This window comes from Paralichthys olivaceus, chromosome 3 (assembly GCF_024713975.1).
Source record: "Paralichthys olivaceus isolate ysfri-2021 chromosome 3, ASM2471397v2, whole genome shotgun sequence".
Lineage (NCBI taxonomy): Eukaryota > Metazoa > Chordata > Actinopteri > Pleuronectiformes > Paralichthyidae > Paralichthys > Paralichthys olivaceus.
The window spans coordinates 8,424,022-8,445,936 of record NC_091095.1 but is presented as its reverse complement, the minus strand read 5'-3'; the positions used below and the strand labels follow the sequence as shown (position 1 = coordinate 8,445,936).

The window sequence follows — 21,915 nt, the reverse complement described above, 5'->3', positions numbered from 1 at the left end:
AAATAGTACCATGACTGATGGTCTTGGTGTCATGTTATTACAACTACTTTTATCTTTTGTAGTAGTCAGCTCCTCATTTCTGACTCCAGCCTTTAAGTTACAAAAGCACATGACTACTCCTTGACTCCTATTCGCTTGAAGGCCTGCAGATGGCGCTCTTTCATCTGTTTCCATTATATTTACTACTTCAGCTCAGCACAGAGAAAAGTGGATTACAGCTTTGTGAGTGTGTGCATGTTGTCTTGATATTAATACAGGATGTGTGTGTGTGTGTGTGTGTGTGTGTGTGTGTTTTATCTCAAACATCTTTACATTCAGATCAAAAGCTGCTGCTCTTTCTGCTGATGTCAAGTGGAAAACAAGATTAACCCCACACCTATAGATCAACAGCTCTGCAGGGTCACACACCAACACAACGCAGGTTTCAATAAAGGTCTGTGACTAATGTCAGTGAATGATGATGTGATCACAAAGAAAACCGGTTTCTGTGGCTTTTGTTGAAACGGAAAAAGTTTACTGGGTCAGGGTTTCACCAAGAAAGAGTAAAGCAGTGACGTGCGAGCGTAAGAGGCCAAAAAGAATCAGGATAATGGTCATAACAAAGCTGGTGGGAGTTTTAAAAAAAGCAGGGTGGATTATTACAGTTTTACAGTTTCAGAACCAGTGACTCCACAAATCAATCTGGGGGCATTGCAAGATGATCACAGGGATAAAAAAGAATTTCTTTTTATGACAGATATATTTCTTACAAAAACAAACCCCAGATCTAATATTGAAGTTCCTGAAAACTAAACAAATCATAAAGACTATCACAGAGAAAGTAAAAAAGCTGCATATTTCCATAGCCTGCATCTTGTTTGTCAATGCCTGCATTTGAATGTTGCTGGGTAGATGCGAAAGCTCAGCAGTGTGGGGAAAGTAAGGTTTTGGTTTGTTTATGAGAAATGCTGGTGCAGTGTGTGGGTGTTGTGCTGTGCAAAGGGTCGGCATGTTGTTTGTCTGTGATATTGCAACAGCCTGCAAACATGCTCACTAACAGAAGTCAATGGAGTCTGGTTTCATATATTTTACCCAAAAACTTCGAACTTGGAATATTTGTTTTGTTGTGAAAATGAAGGCAGATTGAAAAATGCCCCCCAAAAATTAGCCCATGTGTTATTTTGACCACCACTGAGCAGAATGATGTTCTGCATGTACAGTTAGTAATAAGGTTTACAGTATATTTTCTCCATTAGTGGTGCATATAAATTGGCGCACAGTGAAGGTCTAGGATCCAGATTTCCCCAGTGAGTAAACCAGCCTCGTATGGAACTTCTACTTTATATACTGCAGATCAATTTCCATTATCAAAAGACTAAACAATAAATACATGAAGATAAAGTAATGGTATTTCTGGGGTTTAACCTTCTCTATGTGCCCGGGCTGTAAAAAAAAAAAGTTTCTTTCCACCTCCGCTTTCCACTTCCACTTTCCACTCATTTAATCAATATTTTGATTGAGAAGTAATGGTTGAACCCAAAATAGAATAAAAAGGTTCAGTCAAACAATTCACGTTTGAAATGTTTATTGCAGCTGAACATAGTTAGTGTTTGGCGTCTATGCTCCCACTTCATCACTCCCCCAGATACGATTACATAGACATAATGGGAGTGATGAACAAATATTTATAACCCCCCCCTGTCTGAGCTGCTGGGGTGGTGGAGTGACTGAAACAACATGATGCAGCAGCAGCAGTGGGGGGGCTAGCGACGGGAGTGATGGGAAATAATGTAGCTTTAACAGACCGCCAAATCAGGAAGGAGGATTGTGGAGAATGAGGCAAATCACATAATATGGAGTAGTGCAGCATGAGTTGGCTGACTGAACTAGCTCATGAGCTCCACTTAACTTAAAAAAAATAAAAAGATATTTGGCATAAATAATTTTAAACAAAACGAAAACAAATATTAAAATTAATTCAGCAAATTGTAAAAATGTGTGTCTGATGAGAACCTTTCCCCCCCTGTGGGTTTCAGGTTGTGATGTTCAATCTTTACCTGCCCACCTTCCCCCTCAAAACTGTTTTGTTTGTAATTTATTGCAATAACAGCATTTGGTTTACAAAGAATTTATTTTTATACTCAGACTAAGAAAGACCAGCAGGTTTACATTCACCTGTGCTTCACATTTGTCTTGTTTCTTAGGGATAGGTGACAGCAGTGTACTCTGTATCATCGAGACTCTTGTCCAAAGCTGCAGGAGGTCTTCGAGCAAAGTCCAGGACACTGTAGATTAGTGAGGGCGGAGGCACGGTGTGGGACCCAGCCACTGTTTCCTAAAAACACAAGTCGAGTAAAGCTAGAGCAGTTCTGCAGATTTATTTACTTTGGCATGTTAGTGGGAAGCAATCACAACTCTTACCTGCACTGTGTGATTAGAGTTTTGTTGTGGTTGTTGTTTCTCTGTATATGAAGCAAAGCATATGAGATGTTGATTCAGTCAGGGAAATAATCAGCATCAGAAATCATTTCAGTTCATGTCACTGGAAGAATAGTTTGACATCTTGGCAAATACGCTTGTTAATTTTCTTTCTGATAATTAAATATTTTTTTAAAATTCGTTTTCCATGTTTGGTGCTATCATGCATGTACAAAGACATCTGCTAATATTACCACAGACCTGAAGACGCTGCACAGAAGTACTGTTGAACATATAATCTGTCATTTTGTTCACAAAATAGTTTTTTATATTTCAGTTTCACGATCCAGATTAACCCTTTCCCCAACTTTCAGTGTTTGTGCTAAGCTAAGCTAATCAACTCTTGAGCCCAGTTCATATTCACACATATGTTCAGATTGACGACAGTTCCCCAAAAGTGAAGCCCATTCATTTGGATCAACCCCTGACAGCTGGCAGCAGTATAGATCATAAATCCCACCTTCTCTATATTAAAGGTACAGTGTGTAGAATTTTGTTATATCTAGAGTTGAAACTGCATGTTGCAGCTGATCACCCCTCACCTCACCCTCTCCTTCCAAACATGAAGAATAAACTGTGGTAGCCTTTAATTGTCATAAAAACTCAAAAGGTGTTTAGTTTGTCCAGTTTGGACTACTGTAAAAAACATGGCGGCCTCCGTAGAGAGGGTCCCCTCGATGTAAATATAAAGTATTTGAATATAAAGGGCCTCTTCTGGGGTCAAGAAAACTACAGCTCATACAATTTAGATGAAATGAACTAGTGAAAACATCATGTGGGTTATTCTACATAAAATTTCTGCCAATAGTTCCCTGTCACCTAAATCTTACATGCTGGACCTTTAATAGAGGGGACATGGAAACTAAGATGGTTCCTGTCATATTAGATATAGTTGTTATCACACTGTTTGATAAAGTGTTAATTATTCCAGAAAGTTTGGTTTTATCAGTTATTTGATGCTGTGAAAATGGAGAAACATTATGATCGACAGCGTGAAGAAGGGGTGAAAATTCATACATGTTTAAATGCAGATACTGTGTGCTAAAGTTCCTATCTTGTGGTCTGCAAAAATGTAAATACATCTAAAAATACCAATGCATTACTCTATAGGTTTTTTAAATCTAATTTTAATTTTATTTAACGATTTTTTTTTCTCTCGTCTACCTCATTCTGTCTGGTCTGCTGTAATAAGTGGATTTGCCCATTGCGGGATCAATGCAATTGTTAGATTATACGGATACATACATATACATTATCTAGCTAATCTGTTTATCTCATCAAACTGTCAGTATGCAGATGTGTGAAATTTTTTTCAGCTGAAGGCTCATCGGCCTGTGGGAGACGTGCTATCTGTTGGACCAGGTTAGCACGACACGACACAGGAATACACAGTCAGCAAAAGCCTGCATGTGCATACACATAAACTCATCTAATGTGGTTTCTGAGGTCACAGGGACTTGAGATCAGATATTTCCAAGTGATAGTGTCTCTGCTCAAACTAGGCCATATTAGTGAACACATTTTTCTGTCGTCTTCTTTTTCAAGTTTTTCCACACATCCTTCAGTGATAGTAGACACGTTTACTTGTGCCTGCTCCGTGGAGGGAACTGTGAATCATCACATGAATCTGAATGATGTGAAACTGCAATTTAGTTAGCGTCTAACCACACAAGTGCACATATTTTCCAGAAGAATAACAATTATTCTTGTCATCTTCACTTTCTTTTACTTGAAAAGACTTTTTCAAAAGACTCATTATAGCCCTGAGTAGGTAACTCTCTCTAGACTTAATCTGCACTCAAAAGTAATTATGCTTTATGTGTTTAAATTACATATTATGAGTTAGTTTGAACAAATAAAATAACTTGAGAGTGATTTAAATAAATAAAGTTAAACATGAACATACACATACATTAAATATTGTCAACTATTGTCATTATTTATTTAATCAAATCACTCCCAACAGTTGATTTATTCAAACTAACTTAATGTGGTAGAAAACACTTTATTAAATGTGACCCTTTACTTTGAACTTTGTGGTTTTAAAGTAATTTCAGGAGAATAACACAAACACAACCTTGGATTGTATTATGTCAAACATTAAGACTGTGTTTTTGGTTTTCAGCTGACCTGTCTGTACAATGTGAGATTAGACTTAAATTTAATTGATCTAAATTATCACCAACCAGTAGTTGGTGTAAGTTAATATCGAGGGTGATATTTTGACAGAAGACAGAACACAATATCCCAGAGAACTATGTTACAGTTATGTCAGACAGCAGTAAACTACCTTTGGTTCTCACAAGACACCAGATCAGCAGGGTAAGTGCTGCAGCCAGCAGTACGACAGGAGCCACAAGGATGGCGATGTGGTGAAAGGAAAAGACACTGGAATTTCCATGGTTTTCGAATATTGTTGTATTAGTCGGCAGAGGAGAAACTGTGGGAGATGATGAGAATACATACTCATGTCTTTGTGTAGAAATAAAATCTCTTTAAACATCTACAGCAATGGCAATTTAATGCCACAATTTGAGTGAGAACCACTTTTTAAATTACATACAAAGTCGTCCTTACAAAGTGATGACGCAAACACTTTTGCAGACATATGAGTCTTTAACCAGCAGTGACAGTAACACTGTGCCAACAATGAGGAAGTGTCGGAGCTCCAGTCATTATCCTTTTTTTTGTTGTCAACTAATTCAATTCAAAGTCTCAAACTACGAATGAAAACTAAAAATATATAATAACATATCTTTGAAAGTCCTGCCTTGATTTGTCTCACCCAGTGTGACAACACTGTAGTTCTATAGCACAGAGAAATAAGTTATATCAGGATTAGTTGTTGGAAAAAATTGATCGCAGGATCATTTCTTTGGTTTGGTATTGCCATATTAGTTCAAATTAGAAAAATACAGTATGTGTATGACCAGGCTTATCCTTTAAACGATATAATGGCAGGATCTGGTCATTCATTGTAGGATGAAAATATTCCCCTGTGTTAGGGGACATTTCCTTCTGTTAACATATGGTGATGTGCAAACTGCAGTAAATGAGAATGAGGTTGTTAATCTGAAATATTTATTTTTAAAAAAGCTGTATCAAGTATTATTATTATTAGTAGTAGTATGTCCGTCTATATGCTGCACATCACAGACTGATTGTGTCTTCCTTATATTGATCTATATTGGTGTCATTTCTTGTGAGATAATGATATGGTCAGATTTTACCTGTGACACTTCCGTTCCCATCTTGGACGAGCAGCTGCACCTTATCGCTTTCTATGGTGGGTCCGGAGCCAGGGAACAAGCTGGCCCAATAAATTCCACTGCCATTCAGCTGGAGTTTTTTAATGTGGTACAGAACAGAAGTGTTTTGGTAAATTTCAAGAATTAAGTTGCATTTGCTCTTTGAGCACTCTGCAATTTTTCTCTGGCCTGTTGTATAAACTGCTAAATGACTGCTCTCATTAATGAAAGTGTCATGAAATCTAAAGAGGAGGGTGATGTTGCTGCCCAGGATCCCGGTGAGCTTTGCTTGACTGGGGCCTGCGTGAGGACAAAACCAGAGATGAGTGTGAGTGAGTGGATGCAGTGAACATTAGCTATACGTTCTATAAAGGCAAAAGCAACTCAAAAAACAAATAAACCACAGTCGCTGAGCGGCTGCGAACAGCTGCTCTCTGACTGTGTGTCTGTACAGGCGGCAGCACTCTACTTATTCAGGTTTACAAATGCTTCATTGCATTTTTTCCCCTCACAAAAATGTCCACTTTCATGAACAACATCTGAATTACTCAGTTTGATGTCTGACTGAGGAAGTAGCTGAATTCATCCTGATGGGGCTTTAAGTTTTTTAACTAATCTAAATTGATCTCATATGAATATTGGCAGCCTGGATGTACAGACAACTACTGTAGCTAAACAGAGATAAAGCCCATCTCTATGACATTTCACCCATAAATGATTAGATTGAAAATAGTGATATCGTCACAAAATCATTTTCCTCGAGCCTCCTGTGAGGAGTAGAGCAAACTCTCTGTCTCAATCATTTTTAGGCTCAGCCTGAAAAGTGGAAACCCTTTATTTTCTATATAGTGTCAATGTGTTTTCACCTCATGTGAGGACATACTGTATGTCATCGATGTCAGTATGTTCTGTTTAACTACGTTAATTATGAGTTGTAGACTCTGACTGAAAACAAACTCCCAGTTTTGCTTCATTCAACTTATCTCTTAAAGTTTCCTCAAGTTAAAGATCTGATTATCTCAAACACAAACAGGTAATAGTTTTGTTAAGATGTCTACTTACACATTATTGTATATTTACGTTAGTGCACATTACTGTGATTATGATATTAGTTTTTAGCAGTGACAAAACAAAAGACATCAAAGTCAAACTGCAGCTGACAGTCACTGTGCGATACAACTATGGGACAACAATATATAAGCGGAACGATAACCCATGTTTTCAAAACAGGCACTATGATTGTAACAGAATAAAGAAATACATAAAAGCAATCAAAATGGTGAAAACCTTTCAGACATCACAGATTAAAACATCAGCGATGGAGAAGCTTACCATTGAAAACCATGTGAGCTGTGGCGAGCAAAACTAACCCAAGTGGCTTCCTGATGATGTAGTCGACCATGGTGGAGGAAATGCTTCGCTTACTGACCTGGTGAGGTGTCCCTCGAGTGACTTGCCCTGGTTTGTTGGGTCCTTAGGTTGATTTAGCTAGTGAGTCAGTGTCTGTGTGTCTGTCAGGAGGAAATGCTTACAGGAACTTGCACAACACAGATTTATATCAACAGCATTACAGGCACCTCCTGTAACGGAAGACTAAGAAGACATTCATGGACATGTGGGGCAGATGGTGGAGAACTCGGTCGGGGAGGCTTTCACTCACATGGTGTCTGCAAATTCAGGAAGAGCAAATAGTTTCCTTCATATTTTGAGATAAAATTTTACCAGCAGAAAAAAATCATCGAACTCTCCATTCAGCAGACATGGGATTGGATGTGTCCTGATATAAAGCCTGTAGGCTATATACCTTAGTTTATTTTTTCTCAAAATACAAGCTGGTGAGTTGAAGCAGTCAAATCGCTATATCCTGTTTTTCTCTCAAAAGAAACTTGAATACCAAAAAAAAAAAACCCCATGTTTCTATTTTTAGATAAAGTTTTGGTTTTGTCTTTGAGATCTTCATCTTTGACATTCAGCAACGTGAACATGATTTTATTTTTGTTGCTCAAAGTCAAGTCAAAGTTTAACTTCACGGTAAGAAGAATTTATAAAATTTCTTAAATTCAGCGACAACTTGCTCAAGAAATAAAGTCAGTAAGCACGAAAGTAAGTTAAAAAAAAACTGTAGGTAAATACTGCTTTTTTGTCTTATTGATCACACAAGGCTTTTTACTATAGATTTTATATAAAGATGACACGTCTCTACTTACCCCCACTATAGAAAAGTCGAAATACCATAATATAAACGCCACCATCCTACACATTTGGAGCCAGTCAGCCCAGTAGCAATGGTGGGATAACGCTGATAAAGTAACGAGGTCACACCAACAACCTGGCTCGACCAATCGCAAATCAGTCGCAGCTGGCAATCATGATGTTTACAAAATCAAATAACTAATTAAAACCAAACTTAGCACACAAATAAACACAAGGACTTACATCAGTGTGATACGAACTACTTAAATCACAGAAACTATCTTTGAGAAAAATGTATTAGACTTCGTAGTTTGGTTCATGTCCCATTTGCTAACATATAGGAGACATAATTTATGACCTATACCGCAACCAGCCACCAGGTGGGAATTGAGACTTTTTGGCTTCACTTCTGGGGCATGTCATCCATCTTTAAATACAGTCTGTGCAATTCACAGTACAAGTCACATCAACCATGTATATGTAACATTTCTTCATATCACACATCATTCATACACTGCTGCTCGTGGAAAATTAGATTCTGTGACTTGCTCAGGGACACTTTGGAGCCAGGTATCAAACCACCGACCCTCTGGTTAGTGGACAACCTCCTCCGTCATACTTTTATAAATGAAACAAAATAAATGGTCACAGAGACAGTTGAGGTTCAGGTTTCAGTGTTTTCATTCTTATTTCAGTGGGTTTCTTCATAAACTGTGTGACTCAGGATGTTGATTTTAATATCAGCAAAACATAAACACACAGATTCTTACTCACTGTTTTGTGTCCAACAAAGTAATCAGCCCAAAGTAAAGACTCATAATATTAACTTCAGATCTTACAATGCTAAAAAGTATTAACAAACAGTATTGGTATGCTGGTAAAAATTATACACACACGCACACACTGCAACACTTCAACCACACCTGAGGAAGTTGGTTTATAAATTTAGGATGAAACACTGTTTGCAGCTCGGGGGGATTCTGTTGGTGGGGATGTTTGGTTTCAGTGGTTAACGGAGGTGGTCATTCGAAAGCAGCTCCTGTTCTCAATCTTCACTCGGAAACCCCAGCAGAAGGTGCAGAGGAAGACCCCGTATCCAAAACCATTCAAGCAGATAACTCAGGGGCCTTAAATGATTCAGCTTCTGTAAATCACAGATGGAAGTCTGGAGTTGATCGTGTTTACTAGAACTGACGAGTTTTGTTACTTGGTGGTTACGTACACAACTGGCAACAAAATGACACGGAGAGACATAAAATAACTACAAAAACAAAATGACCACACAGTCAACTCATACATTACATTCAATAAAGATTATGTGTCATCTTGTGGACTGAGATGCACCTCAATATTTTTTTCTCCCTCACAATCACAAATACAGAAACAAACTGATACACACACATACAGTATACTCTCAGTTACTGCTGCTCACCAACCCTGTGGTGCTATATCATTTCCTGCATCACAGTTTGTGATAAAACAACTTCCTTTGTCTCTTCACTTACAAACTGTGTTATGTATACTTTTGTCATTATCCAGCAGAGTTCAACCTTTTTCATATCAATTCTTTGAGGTTTATTATTACAGAGAATGTTTTCTATTGTTGCTGATCAGTTTACGACACGTTTGCTTGTGAACATGAAATTTTGTAAATATTCACAGCATCTTTTTGTGCATATGTTTTTTTTCACTTGCAACAAGCTTCTTTTGAATTGGTAATTTGTAACTGAAACAGCTCTATATTTCTCACGTATTGTTGCACTGTGACTCCTGCCTGAGGCCTCTCACTTGTAACTGAAGCCTTCATCATCTGTGGGGGACATTTTGTGTGTGAGCCTCAATCTACCAGCTACTTTTATCCAAAAACACTCCACTCTATGTCTTATTTACTAGGATGTAGCATACTCAGTTTTTTGTTCCCCAGCTTTTTCTTTTGTTTCAGATATACTGTATTTACACTTTGCAACCATTTGCTGTGATCTCCACGGTTGTACGGCAATTCACTTTTTAGTTTTACACACAGCAGAGGAGACAAAACAAAACGTGATGGAATGTTAAACACCATCCTTCTCACTGGTGGTGGATTGAATCTGACTCGGCTGCCATTTGCTGAGGGACATGTGAGAAACGACGCTTAGACTAAAGCCTCATCTCACACAGCAGAGATTGAAGGAAGCACACGCACTCATGGGAAGGGAAGAGCAGGAAAGCCCTCGTTGCCATGGCAACTGAGACACCGACTCTCCTTTTAAATGTCGCTCCAACAAAACAATTACCAAGCAATCAGGAGCAGGAATCCCCCTGAGGAGGCTGCATTTTTCTATAGGACTGATTATGATTTTCTGTGCAGACTAATATAATCTGCATTGGTTCACTCTTAGTGCTCACATAGTGTTGTTCTTGGCTGCAGCTCTGAAAACACACTGGAGCTGGTGAACATAGTGGATATTTTATATACCGTACAGTCAGATATTAACCTCACGAGACATCTATCGTCTAACGTCTATCACAGAAACATTTATACAGTGCCCCCTAGTGGTCAAATTGATTCTGTTGATAGAGGTTAAGGCATCTTATTTAGAAAAATTACAAGAGACACTTAGAAAAAATTTAGAAAGTCACACATCACTAAAATTTAGAAAGTCACACATCACTAAAATTTCCCATAAATACAAATAACTATTACCGCAACCACTACTAAAGTGTGTGTGTATGTGTGTGTTTGTTAAACTCTTCTGGTTGTTAACTGTTGTACTTGGGTCGCCCTAATGTTCATAGAAACCAGGCAAACCATCACAAGCTCCCTAGCAACCAGAAAGAGACCGGTGTCTTTGCAGTCACCAGTTGCTATTGGAGATGCAGGCATTCCATAGAAACCAAGCTGAAGCTCAAACACACACACACACACACACACACACACACACACCGAAAAAAAGACAGTGTATGGACTGGATGGTCACAAATTGACTTTCAAGTATGTAATTATCATATACCACACACACACAGGCTTACCCTGCAGTATAGGTAGGCTACAAGAGAACTGACTCTCAAGCACGCACTTGCAACCACACACATGCATAAACGCACTCCTTCACATGCAAGGGAAAATTCAAGCATGCCCCACAAACGTGTCAAAACCACGTCTGCACGTGCTCGCACAGACTCTTGCTTTCACTGCAGATACTCCTCTAAACTACATAGACATGGTGCTGCATGTGCGCACACACATGTCTCCATGACTTTAGTGGATATTTGTGTAACCCTAATAACAAACACCTTAACCTACAACCTTCTATAACATGTTCTCACCTTGAAATGTAATGATATGGACAACAGCTATTTGCCACCCCTGAGGAAGACAAGTCCCTATAATGTGACTACATCAACAGATTTAGGTCCCAAAAACACGGTTAATATCTAAAACACATACATTCTTACTTCTGTCTTAGTGAAGACAGTCAGTGGCATAAAGCAACCCCTAAACACTTACCTTAACCCTAATCAGCAACAAGTCAAGTCCCACAGAGTTGATTTTTACGCTTTTGAAGGGTTTATATAGCTTCACACTTTTAAGAGTTAAATTGACATTTGCAAAATAGTTAAAATTGTAACACTATGTCAGAGTTCCTGCTACAATGGGGTAGTGCTGGTTTCACTCCCTAGGTGTTAAGCTATCTATGCAGAAAAAATAATAATTACAAGGACGAATAAAAAAAACCCGAAATCAATTATTTTTGCCTTTGCACAGTATTTTTGAGTCTTCAGTCCTGGTGGTGGAGGAAGGAGATCGATCAGCAACAACAGGGAGGCCATTTCTTGGTCGTAGGCTGCGGACAAAGAGTCACAAGAATTAACTGAAAACTCCTCAAATTTAATACTGTGCAAGTTCTAATGAAAACACGGCAGCAAACATACAGAGCTGGCATGGAGGCCGCCATGTTTCTTACAGTAATCCAGACTGGACAAACTAAACCTGTTGGTTTTTATTACAAGTGAAGGTTTCCACAGGTTCTCTGTCATGTTTGGAAGGGGAGGGTGAGGTGAGGGGTATTCAGCTGCAACATGACACTTCACCACTAGATGTCACTACATTCTACAAACTGAACCTTTAACCCTCACTAAAAAAAATGTCCTCACTCTATAGGGTTTTTGCTTAAAATAGTCCTCACAATTAGTGCAGGAACACACACACACACACTAACACGCACGGGCAGAGTGAGAAACGCTTCCAGCGTGGCAGCTGTCACCAGTGGAGGTATTCCCCAGCCTCATCACCACCAGCAGCAGCCTGTTCACTCCTCGGCTGCTGTTTTGTTCCAGTGCGCGCAGAGAGAGACGAGGCATGAAGAACACACTGCGAACTTGTATTTTCACGTCGTGACACGAAAATCACAAGCCACAACAATCGATACCTCGTCACGCTTCTATATCTGTTCGCACGCGTAATGTGGATCACATCTCCGCTCCAACCCCCCCACCCCGTCCTCACCAAAACTCACCTCCACTCACTGTCACCCCCCCTCTCTCCTATTGACTCCCCTCTCCCTCCCTCCCTCCCTCCCTCGCTTCCCACCAGTCACATGGAGGTTAGCGGTGACCCGTCGCTCCCTCCGGTTTCGGAGCAGTCGCTGTTCAGTGCGCATCGAGGACGGAAGAGGGGCGAAGCGCGCAGAACCGCCGGGGCGCGTCATGTTATTCTCTTTCTATTATCTTTACATACGACTGTTTAGCGTGTTAGTTCCATCTAGGGAATAGTTAGAAAAACCTCCCCTGGAATCTGCTGAAGACGCTGGTAAAGGATACGCACACTCAGCCGGTTAGATGGGTTATTTTTAGTCACCCACCGCGGCGATGAGTGGCTGGGATCCGGCTGTGAGAGGAGAGGTGCTGCGCTGAGTGAAGCCCCCGCCGCCCGGCCGCCTGGTGCATGAGTTCAGGGAGAATGAAGTCCAGGCGAGACAAGCTGAAGATCCCCTCTCTGACTCTGGAGTGAGTTTCACTGATTGTTTGTATCATCTGCTGCAGATGTGAAAGCACAGGCTGCCATGTGGACTGTTGTTTTGTAAAGTTGAGATAGTGGTGTTTATGTGGCCATGTTTACACCTGCTGTCTCTCCCTCATATGCATGTATAGTTCAAAGCCACTATCCTCTGATAATCTTTGAGACCAGAGCTGCCAACTGATGGAAAAGCAAATAATCCCTCATGTTGATTTGAGGCTTCATTGTTTTAAGCAGCTTCAGTTTATTGTTCTATAAACGTGTCTCCAGTCGCCATAAACCTGTTGCTTAAGAATTGGCATGTTTTCCTGCCTATTAATCAGTAAACACTGATTGTAGACTGCAGCTGTGACGGCCTTGAGCTGAAACTGTGTTTGCACAATTTATTGCTTAAACTTAAACCACACAACAGGAAACTTGAGAACCATGTGCAAATTTGGGTTGAAGCTTCAAAATTAAGCAGCTTCACAGACATTTCCTGACTTGAAACAAACCAAACGCTGCACTTCTAGCACAGCTCATGCATCAGTGGGAATACTGTCGTGATGGTGATGTGTTGTGTTCCTCCAGCCCTTTTGTCTTCTCGCTCCACGATCCCTGCATGAATCACATGCACACCCTCACAAAACAAACACACAAATGCCTTTCAGTCTTTAAAGGAGCATGTTTTTAACATTATTTCCTTATAAATAATGATTCCTGTCTCCACCAAACGACATGGCTTCAGTTTTATATCCGCCCACTCATCAAGCCCCTAGAGGGAATGCTTATTTTTTATTTTGTTGGGAAGGGAGGGGGAAGTACCTGCTGCCCACTATAGATGCTGATCCATAAGGCGTAGGAGCTCCCCGCTCACATCCCCATCCTCTGATCCATCCATCTGCCTCCACCTTGTGTCATCTCAACAGAGCATGCACTTGTTTTCATTTTTAGGCATTTATTTGCACCTGCTCCAAGATACAGAGGAGGGTTCAGGTTAAGGCTCAGCCAGCAGGGAGGGGTTCACGGTCTTACTGATGGCTGTTGATGGATGCATCGCTCCAGACGCTCATTTGTCTCAACCCAACCTGTGATGTTTAGCTTTCTGTTGATAAGCTTGGCACAATGCTGTTAATACACAGCTTTGTTTATTGTAGATAATTAATATTCATGTACATAAACCTCTGATGAAACTTAAGTCCGAAAATTTGCTTTGAACATCAAAGCACATTTTTTATTTTTAAATTGAAGGCCTTTTTTTATTTTATGTACAATATGATGGGCAGTAATATGACTAAATAATGTTGGAAGAAAACAATGCTTTGGAATAAAAAATAAATATTGACATAATTGTTATGTTTGCAGTAAAGACAATCCTGCAGCCATTTTGCTATCTCAGACCTGTATAGCTGCTGCCGCACTTAGTGTCATAGTCTCTGTGAATGACCTTAATATCTGAGCAAATCACAAATTCAGTGTGAATGTCATCAATGAGTCAGTCTGAGGTTTTCAACTCAGTGTACACTGGTGGACAACAGTGTCTGTGAGGTGCTGTCAGAATAACAATGTCAAATAGAAAAGACGACAGGACGATAACTCACTCAAGCAACACATGGGGCGCTTTGGTTACGGTTTTGTGTTTTGAGGAATATGAAATTTAATGTGCTGTGCTGCATATGTTGTGTAATTATGAGCCCACACTACTTAACGAGGAGTCTTTGGTCAAGGAATTGTTTTCCCTACCATCCTCCCTGGATTACTATGACAACAAGTTCATTAGTGTGTGTTTAGCAATGAGAAGCCTCTACAGCACTGAGACAATAGCAGCACTGTGGTGCCCACAAGGCAGAGCTTACATTTGAGCAGGAGAATCAATAGAAAACAGCTTCAGTGCTGGGTCAGCTTCACACATGTAAACCTCAGCATGGCTGAGCATGCATGTTTTAATGCAAACAAAACAGGGTGTGTTAAGATGTGAGATGGTAGAAATATGTATTTTGAAAAGTAGAGTAGAGGATTTTGTGTGTACAGGAAAACAAATGTTTGTATTGTATGGAAGACCACAAGTGTCACGGGAATAGTAAAACTAAAAACTAAACTTATATTAGTATATGATAGTTATGACTAAATTAGTTTACAAATTAATTAATTAAGTAATTAAAAAAATCGACTTTGTTACAGTTTAATTAATTACACTGAAAAGAGGATTATTAAAATAATTCATAAATTATATAAAAATCAATCAATAAATATATATATAAAATTGAAAAGTGGGTTTAAAAGGCAGTGTAAAAACAATGAATAAGAACATCTCTTAAACAGACAAATTCATTTCTAAAGAAACTCACTGGATGCAAAAATTCTATTAAGAATACATTTTAATCAGGCATTTTAAAGAGGGATTTCTTCTCAATTTCATTTTGCATTATTGTTTCCTGCTGCTTTTTCTTTTCCTCTCAGCCATTTGTTTTGCTGGACCGTTCAGCCGCTCGTTTATTTAGCCTTTCGATGACAATTTGGGCCTTTCACCAGTAAAACAGGGTAAAACAATGCAAATTTGTGATGTAAGAAAGTGTACTGGTTAGACAGTAGCACCCACCTCGTAGCGCAACTATCCTTCTCAAACACTTCCATCATCCCCAGTGCCTAGCACTTACTAACTGTTTCTTGTTTTGTTTGTAAACCCATTTTAATTTGAACTCTTTATAGATGGATTCACATTTGAATTCTTCTTGATATTGCTTATTAAAAATCAATGAATGACTTACTTACTAAACATATTCATTAATGCCCATTTTATTGAATAATTAGTAAATAATTAATTCAGTGCTTTACTATTATTTCTATGACACTCGTGCTCCTCCATAAAAGTTTGTTTTTCCTGCATCGATCAATCAATTAAAGTACATAGACATAGACAGCATGTCGTCACATGACAGAGGCTTCAGACGTCATTATTAGGTGTTCATTAAATGTGTGCTGGACGATAAAACTTCCTGCCTGGTGTGTTGACACCTAGCTGTCGACTTCCTGTGGTGTAAGAGCTCAAGCGAGTCTGTACTGTATGTTCCCCATTTAGTTGCATCCAAACTGTCACCATCGGCTGGGGGACGTCATCGATTGAGAGGAAGACATCGACCTCTAATCTGCGGCAAAATCAGCCGACTGCTGACAGACGCGGCACGCTGGGAAGCTGAGTCATGGTACTAATTCGTACACATGTTTCTTTCCTTACAGTTTGTCACCCACTTGCCAGAGCCCCACCCTCCTGAGCCCATGCAGCCCCTGCAGCCCGTGCAGCCCCTTACAAACCCTTCATCCCTGGAGGTAAGACAGACAGGTCACGCACAGATAAAAGCATTATCATTGAGCCGGTTAAACACAAAACTAATAATTTGCTGATCCACATAATAGGTGTCATTTGTAGACAAAGCTTGATTATTCCTCTGTGCCATAGAGTGCCATTGTTGTCCAGAAAAAAACACCTCAGAGAACCACAGTGTTGTACCGTGTAACAAGTCCGTTCATTACCATGAGCATGGGCCACAACGTGACGGACAATAGTCCCCAAGGATAACAGAATACACTGAAGTATATAAACACTACACTGCCTATAAATGTTAGTGTATTACTCAGTCTTGTTTAAAATTGCAAATATATATATATAACTGTGGCCTTTTTTGTTGAAATTAGAGTAGTTCTCACTAGAATGCAAACCTCCACCAAGGCCCAACACAGTCCCCTTCAATTCAGTCAAGCTGCACCACTCTCACATTCAAAGCCTTTGCAGTAGCCGACAAATATTCTCACCACAAGATCTGTTTAGTGGCTGTGGTTTTTTTTGTAAAAAAACAATCTACATAATCAAGTAAGAAAAAGGCACAGCAAACAAGTGACTTTAAACAGCAGCTTTTCAAAATAAATGTGTTAAAACAGCCACAACTCAGTGAAAACCAAGGTTTAACTCCATCTGCTTTTATAATAATATGTTTCAGATTCACATACATACTGGTTGATGGTTGTGATAAATGCAAGTGGTCAGGCTGTCATAGGTTGGATCAGTATGACATCAAAACATTTTCTGTATTCGGTCTTCACTGTATCACCAGTGAAGACCGATCAATTATTAGTTGTCTCTAAGTCTATGTTGGTTGCCTGGCAACGGAGCTTGGTGCTGTGGAGGAAGGCAACACAGAGGCGGCTGCATCCAGCATGTCTCTGGATGTGTGAGCAGTGCGAGGCTGGCACCGTGCAGTAATGAATCCTGTTTTGCTCCTTTGACAAATGAGCACATTTTACTGGGAATAAACTCCGCTGTCTTAACGAGACGCAGTTTTCACACGGTCGTTATCTCGTGCCACGGTACAGCAGGTCGCACGCTTGCCGGCATCAGTCCCGTCAGCATTCGAGGACCCCCTCCACACGCAAAAAAAGGTGCAATCACCTTTAGGCTTAAGGCACAGTGAGGTCGTGCCCCAGACTGTAAATGAAGTCTCCACTCCCTCCCACAGTCTAGAAATGAAACCAAAATATCTTGGAAACGAAGTTGCCATCTTGCACCGATGACATCATTTGGAGCTAGAGTCTGCGCAGCAGTGATCAGGAGATGGAGCCACACTCGAGAAAAACTACCTAAATGACAGAAACCTTGGCTGTACAGTTGGTTCATGTCCCATTTGCTAAAATGGAGGAGGTGGGGGTCAATGACCTATACTGCAGCCAGCCACTATCGAGACCTTTTGGCTTCACTTTTGGGGAGCTGTCATGTCGTCCATCTTTATATCGCACCTATGGGTGCAGGTGATAGTAGGTCACTGTGATGTTACCTGACATGAGATGTTGAACTGAATTCTGAATATGATGGGAAGATATTGCTGGTACAGCGATCATTTGATAAAATTGATACCAGTGGATGCTAACTAGAAGAATAAGGCTCAAAATACAAACTAAAGCATACCAAATGTTGGAAGTAAAGGACTCATTCAGTTACATTGTTTTCGTAAAAGAGATGATGATCATACAATCATACAAAGCAAATATACAGTTCTCCTCACACTGCAAACACATCATCTATAGACCTATAAACAACAGTAACTGATAGGTACAACTATTGTTCAAAGTTTTTTTAAATATATCTGTGCCAAAAAGTGAGACGATCACAACAATGTTCCCCTTGCAACTTATAAATACTGACCTCTGCATAAAATAACTGGATTTTATCAAATGTTTCCATAGAAACCAACCATCTAGACTTCTGTCTATAATATGAAAAGAAACCTTGACAGACTGACCGAAGCCTAAACCCTAAGCAGAGTTTGAATAAACTAACTAAATATAGATAAACGTAATATACTGTTATGTATTGTAAGATTTATCTTTTTTATTGTTGCTGTGATGTATTGATATCTACTATCATTTTAATGTGCCACACCTTTTTATCTAACATACAGGGAGGAAGAGATTATACTGTCCCACCTGTGCCTGTGTTCTTTTTAAAACATTCCCTTATTTGATTATGTTATCGACTTAATTATTAGTTTATACTTCTTGTAGTGGTGGTGTTTTAACAAATTAATTATATTTTTAATGAGGGACCTAATAAATTTCTTTTTAAGAGGAAGTGAAACTGGGCTGAAAAAATACCCCAAGCAAAAAGCCTTAAAATAGACCTTGAAATGCAAAAATAGATGTTCTTTAGATTGTGTTTACTTTTAAAGATCCACTTTAAACAACTGTAAACATTGCAAAATGTTTCTGGTGTAAAAAGACATTGAAACACATACATGCTGAGTATTCATCCACTGGAGGTGGTATACGCAGTGGAATGTACCACTTTTTAGAAGTTTGTCTTGAATCCTCCCATGACGACACTCCTCATGGTATCATCCAACAACATCTTACGCTGCTTTCAGGCTCCGTAGGAAATTGCCATTGCACTGTGTGAATAAAAATGGAAAATGTGAAGCCAGTGTTTCTATGGCAATGGGTTTGACTATTTTTACACTTTGACCAAATTGTCAGACCCCCCCCCCCCCCCACACACACACAATGATTAAATATCAGTTTTAAATAGCGAATTTGACTCCAGCTGCTTCGTAACGTCTCTAATTGTGCAGGTGCAGGTCAATACGAGTGTAGTTAGTACCTTTATTTTATGCAAAGGTTTGACATACAAATACATATGAACAAGTCCTCAACACATTATTGAGAGATCATCATTCAACAGAGTTACTTCTCTTAAAATACAATTTACCCTGTAAGACACATCCATTGTTCTTTGGAAGGTGATCGATTTTACTTGTTATTGTTTTTATTTTTTCACTTTCACTTCAACATTAAGAGTGTGTGCAATTTGCAAAAGAATCTGGATCTAGTGAATTTAAATGTGGTTTCACAAGACGTTTTCTGACATGACCTCCAGAGGATGTCCACACAATTGGACCGAGGGAGGTTGTGTTCACAACAGCAACAAATCCTCTGCATTATTCCGGCGAGAGGTGGAGCAGCAGACGGAGGCAGGAAGTGACATATTAACTCTGCTGTGGAGATCACGTGATTTTCTTAACAACACACAGACACCGGTGTCGCCAGAAATGCTCTGGACATCTTCTTCAGTGGCTTCTCCATGTGTGGCTCCATTTTTTCACCAAGATATATTTCATTTTTGCATCTGTCGCATGTCAGACGCTTCAACAACCCTCCACTCGCTCTCTGTGGATCCACTGTTGTTTACTCACATCAGATTCTCACGTCTTCCTGCTGATGTTATCGTAGGGGGCCAGGCAGGGAGAAAGTCTGCAGATAAAGCCCTCACTCAGACATTTGTGCTCACACATGCACCTCCTGCAGAGAAAGTGCAGTGGATCTCCAGAGATCAGTGCAGCTTTAGGTCCCTTCGGACATTCTCCGGAGTTTTTTCAAGGGGGCTGGTAGGAGAAAGTCCAGAGGGTCTCACTCGCATTTGTGTTTTCACATTCAGCCCCTCCGGAGAAATTCAGGAGATTCTCAGGAGTTCAGTGCAACAAGGAGACTGTTGAACCTCAGCATACAAACAGTGTGTGCTCCCTGATTCTAGTTTCGGTTGTGCAGTTGGGTGGACAAAACAGACAGTAGAAGACGTCACCTTGGAGATTTATGAAGAAGCAAGTGTCCCAACAGAGACAATGGGCAGTGGCTGCAGCCTCAAGCTTGGGTTTGCAGCAGCGTGAAAGCGGATGTAACCAGCAGCACTTGAACGCAGCAGCAGACTCCAGCTTCCTCACGCGGAGTCACGCAGCCAGCGGAGTGTTTGTTTCCAAAGTGAAGGAGGCTCCTCAACAAACACACCGGCATGGAGGTGCTGCTGCGGGGACAGGAGCACGACAGACGCACGGGGGCCCGGAGGATGTAACCGGGAGCCGACCGGAAGCCACTGTGAGACGAGCGGTGTGAACACAAAAGAAACCGCCGGGAGCGAGAGACGATGGTGGGGAGAGCAGCGGCGGCAGCAGCGGGAAGAGGAGCAGGAGGAGGAGGCGGAGGAGCAGACGCGGGTTTCACGTCGTCCCCAGCCGCAGTTTTCTGAACATTCTTCCGAACTTCGACACGACGTTATCCGAGAAAAAGCCTCCAGCATGTCGGACCCGAGCCACTGGTCTGCGGTGCCGAGTCACAACAAGTCCCACTTTGTCCCCGGAGCTCTGCTGAAGCGCTCGAAGAGGTAGTTCTCAGGATGTGCCCGGGCTGGTTGGAGCTACTTTAACTGTTCATCTTTGCTTTATCAGCCACAGATAATGTGTCCCGGCAGGTTTTCATCTTTCATGCAGCTTCTCTTTATGTTACAACAACAACAAAACAAAACAAGCTAGCTCCCCAGAAAGCTGCTCCAGCCTTAATCCTGTGGTGGTGCAGTTTAAAGCAGGGGTTTTGTGTTTATACCTTTTTATATTTGGTTTATACAGATGATGGAAAGCTACCAATATACTGAGCTGACAACAGTTGCTTTACTAATTCATATTCTCGATTGAAATTACGAAAAAAACAGATGCAATGTGCAGGTTTTCTTTGAAAGGACATGCAACGCTGCAGCAGGTTATTTGAAGCCAAAGCCAGTTTTACAGTTAATGCACAAAGACACTGGATCTTCCCATGCACTTTATATAAATACACATTAAATGTGTGGGATGATACTTTACTGGTTGTACTGGTATGTACTCCCAGTTTATACACAGCTGTTCAAACATCATTGAAAGCTACCACTACATTTTACTATAGACACTGTTTGCTCTAAAATATTGATATTCTCAAATGAAATTACTCAAACCTGTAGATGCAATGTGCGTGAATTGAATGCAACACTGCAGCAGGTTATTTGAAGCCAAAGCCAGTTTTCGAATTGGTGCATAAAACAGAGGGTCTTCCAGTAGTAGTTCAATACATCCACACTGAGCTTTTTTTTTTATGTGCATTGCATATTTGCAATTCTCTGGTTGTATTGGTGTGTTTCAACCCAGGAGTTTGTGTTCATACGCAGCTTTTATAACATCATTAAAAGTTACCTCTATATTTTACTGACAATATTTACTCTAAAAGTTGCTATTGACAAAGGAAATGCTACAAATATCAGGTTTTCTTTGGTGGAATAGGATACAGCACTGCAGCAGGTTATTTGACATCAAAGACAGTTTTACATTTAGCACATAAAAGCCATTGGATCTCCCAATGCAAATGAATTAAATACACACTAAAAATGTATGTTCTTAAATCAAATTATGCAAATATCAGACACAACGTGCACTTTGCTTTGGTGAAATGGATGCAAAACTGCTGCAGGTTATTTTGAAGCCACTTTACAGTGGATCTTTCAGTGCGACTGCTTCTTTCCCTTTCAGTAATTGCAAGTTGGTTGAACCGGTGTGTGATGGAGGCTGGAGGTCTGTTACGTTAAAGATAAAAACCTTCAGCTTTTAACTGTCTCATGCAGACTTCGCTCTGAGCTGAACTGCAGGCCTGTCTATCGTGGGTTACAGCTGCAAAAAATAAGTTATTGTCACTGTGAGT

At 40.2% G+C, this 21,915-nt stretch overlaps 2 protein-coding genes across 5 annotated transcripts in view; one reads left to right on the top strand and one right to left on the bottom strand.

Moving 5' to 3' along the window:
• Window positions 1–1,547: 1,547 nt before the first annotated feature.
• Window positions 1,548–7,528, bottom strand: LOC138407180 (uncharacterized). Its single transcript, XM_069521821.1, has 5 exons — window positions 7,038–7,528; window positions 5,688–6,005; window positions 4,748–4,897; window positions 2,401–2,441; window positions 1,548–2,314 (listed from the first exon to the last, which is right to left on the bottom strand). Exons 1-5 carry the CDS (start codon window positions 7,105–7,107, stop codon window positions 2,180–2,182), a joined length of 714 nt encoding a protein of 237 aa, XP_069377922.1. The 5' UTR covers window positions 7,108–7,528; the 3' UTR covers window positions 1,548–2,179.
• Window positions 7,529–12,487: 4,959 nt separating this feature from the next.
• mast3b (microtubule associated serine/threonine kinase 3b) overlaps window positions 12,488–21,915 on the top strand; it is a 34,063-nt gene continuing 24,635 nt past the window's right edge. For 2 of the 4 annotated variants that reach the window (XM_020098421.2, XM_020098420.2), the window contains exon 1: window positions 20,112–20,575. In XM_020098421.2, the coding sequence (XP_019953980.1) occupies window positions 20,490–20,575 (86 nt within the window). In that variant the 5' untranslated portion in view covers window positions 20,112–20,489. Of the gene's footprint in view, window positions 12,888–16,113; window positions 16,204–20,111; window positions 20,576–21,915 lie in introns of those variants that run through there. The other 2 variants (XM_020098419.2, XM_020098418.2) reach the window with 2 other exon arrangements.

Coding starts and splice junctions, on each gene's coding strand:
- LOC138407180 (XM_069521821.1), bottom strand. CDS start 7,107: ATGGTCGACTACATCATCAGGAAGCCACTTGGGTTAGTTTTGCTCGCC. Junction 6,006..7,037: donor AGCTCACATGGTTTTCAATG/GTAAGCTTCTCC, acceptor GTCCTCACGCAG/GCCCCAGTCAAGCAAAGCTC. Junction 4,898..5,687: donor TGGGAACGGAAGTGTCACAG/GTAAAATCTGAC, acceptor CATCTCCCACAG/TTTCTCCTCTGCCGACTAAT.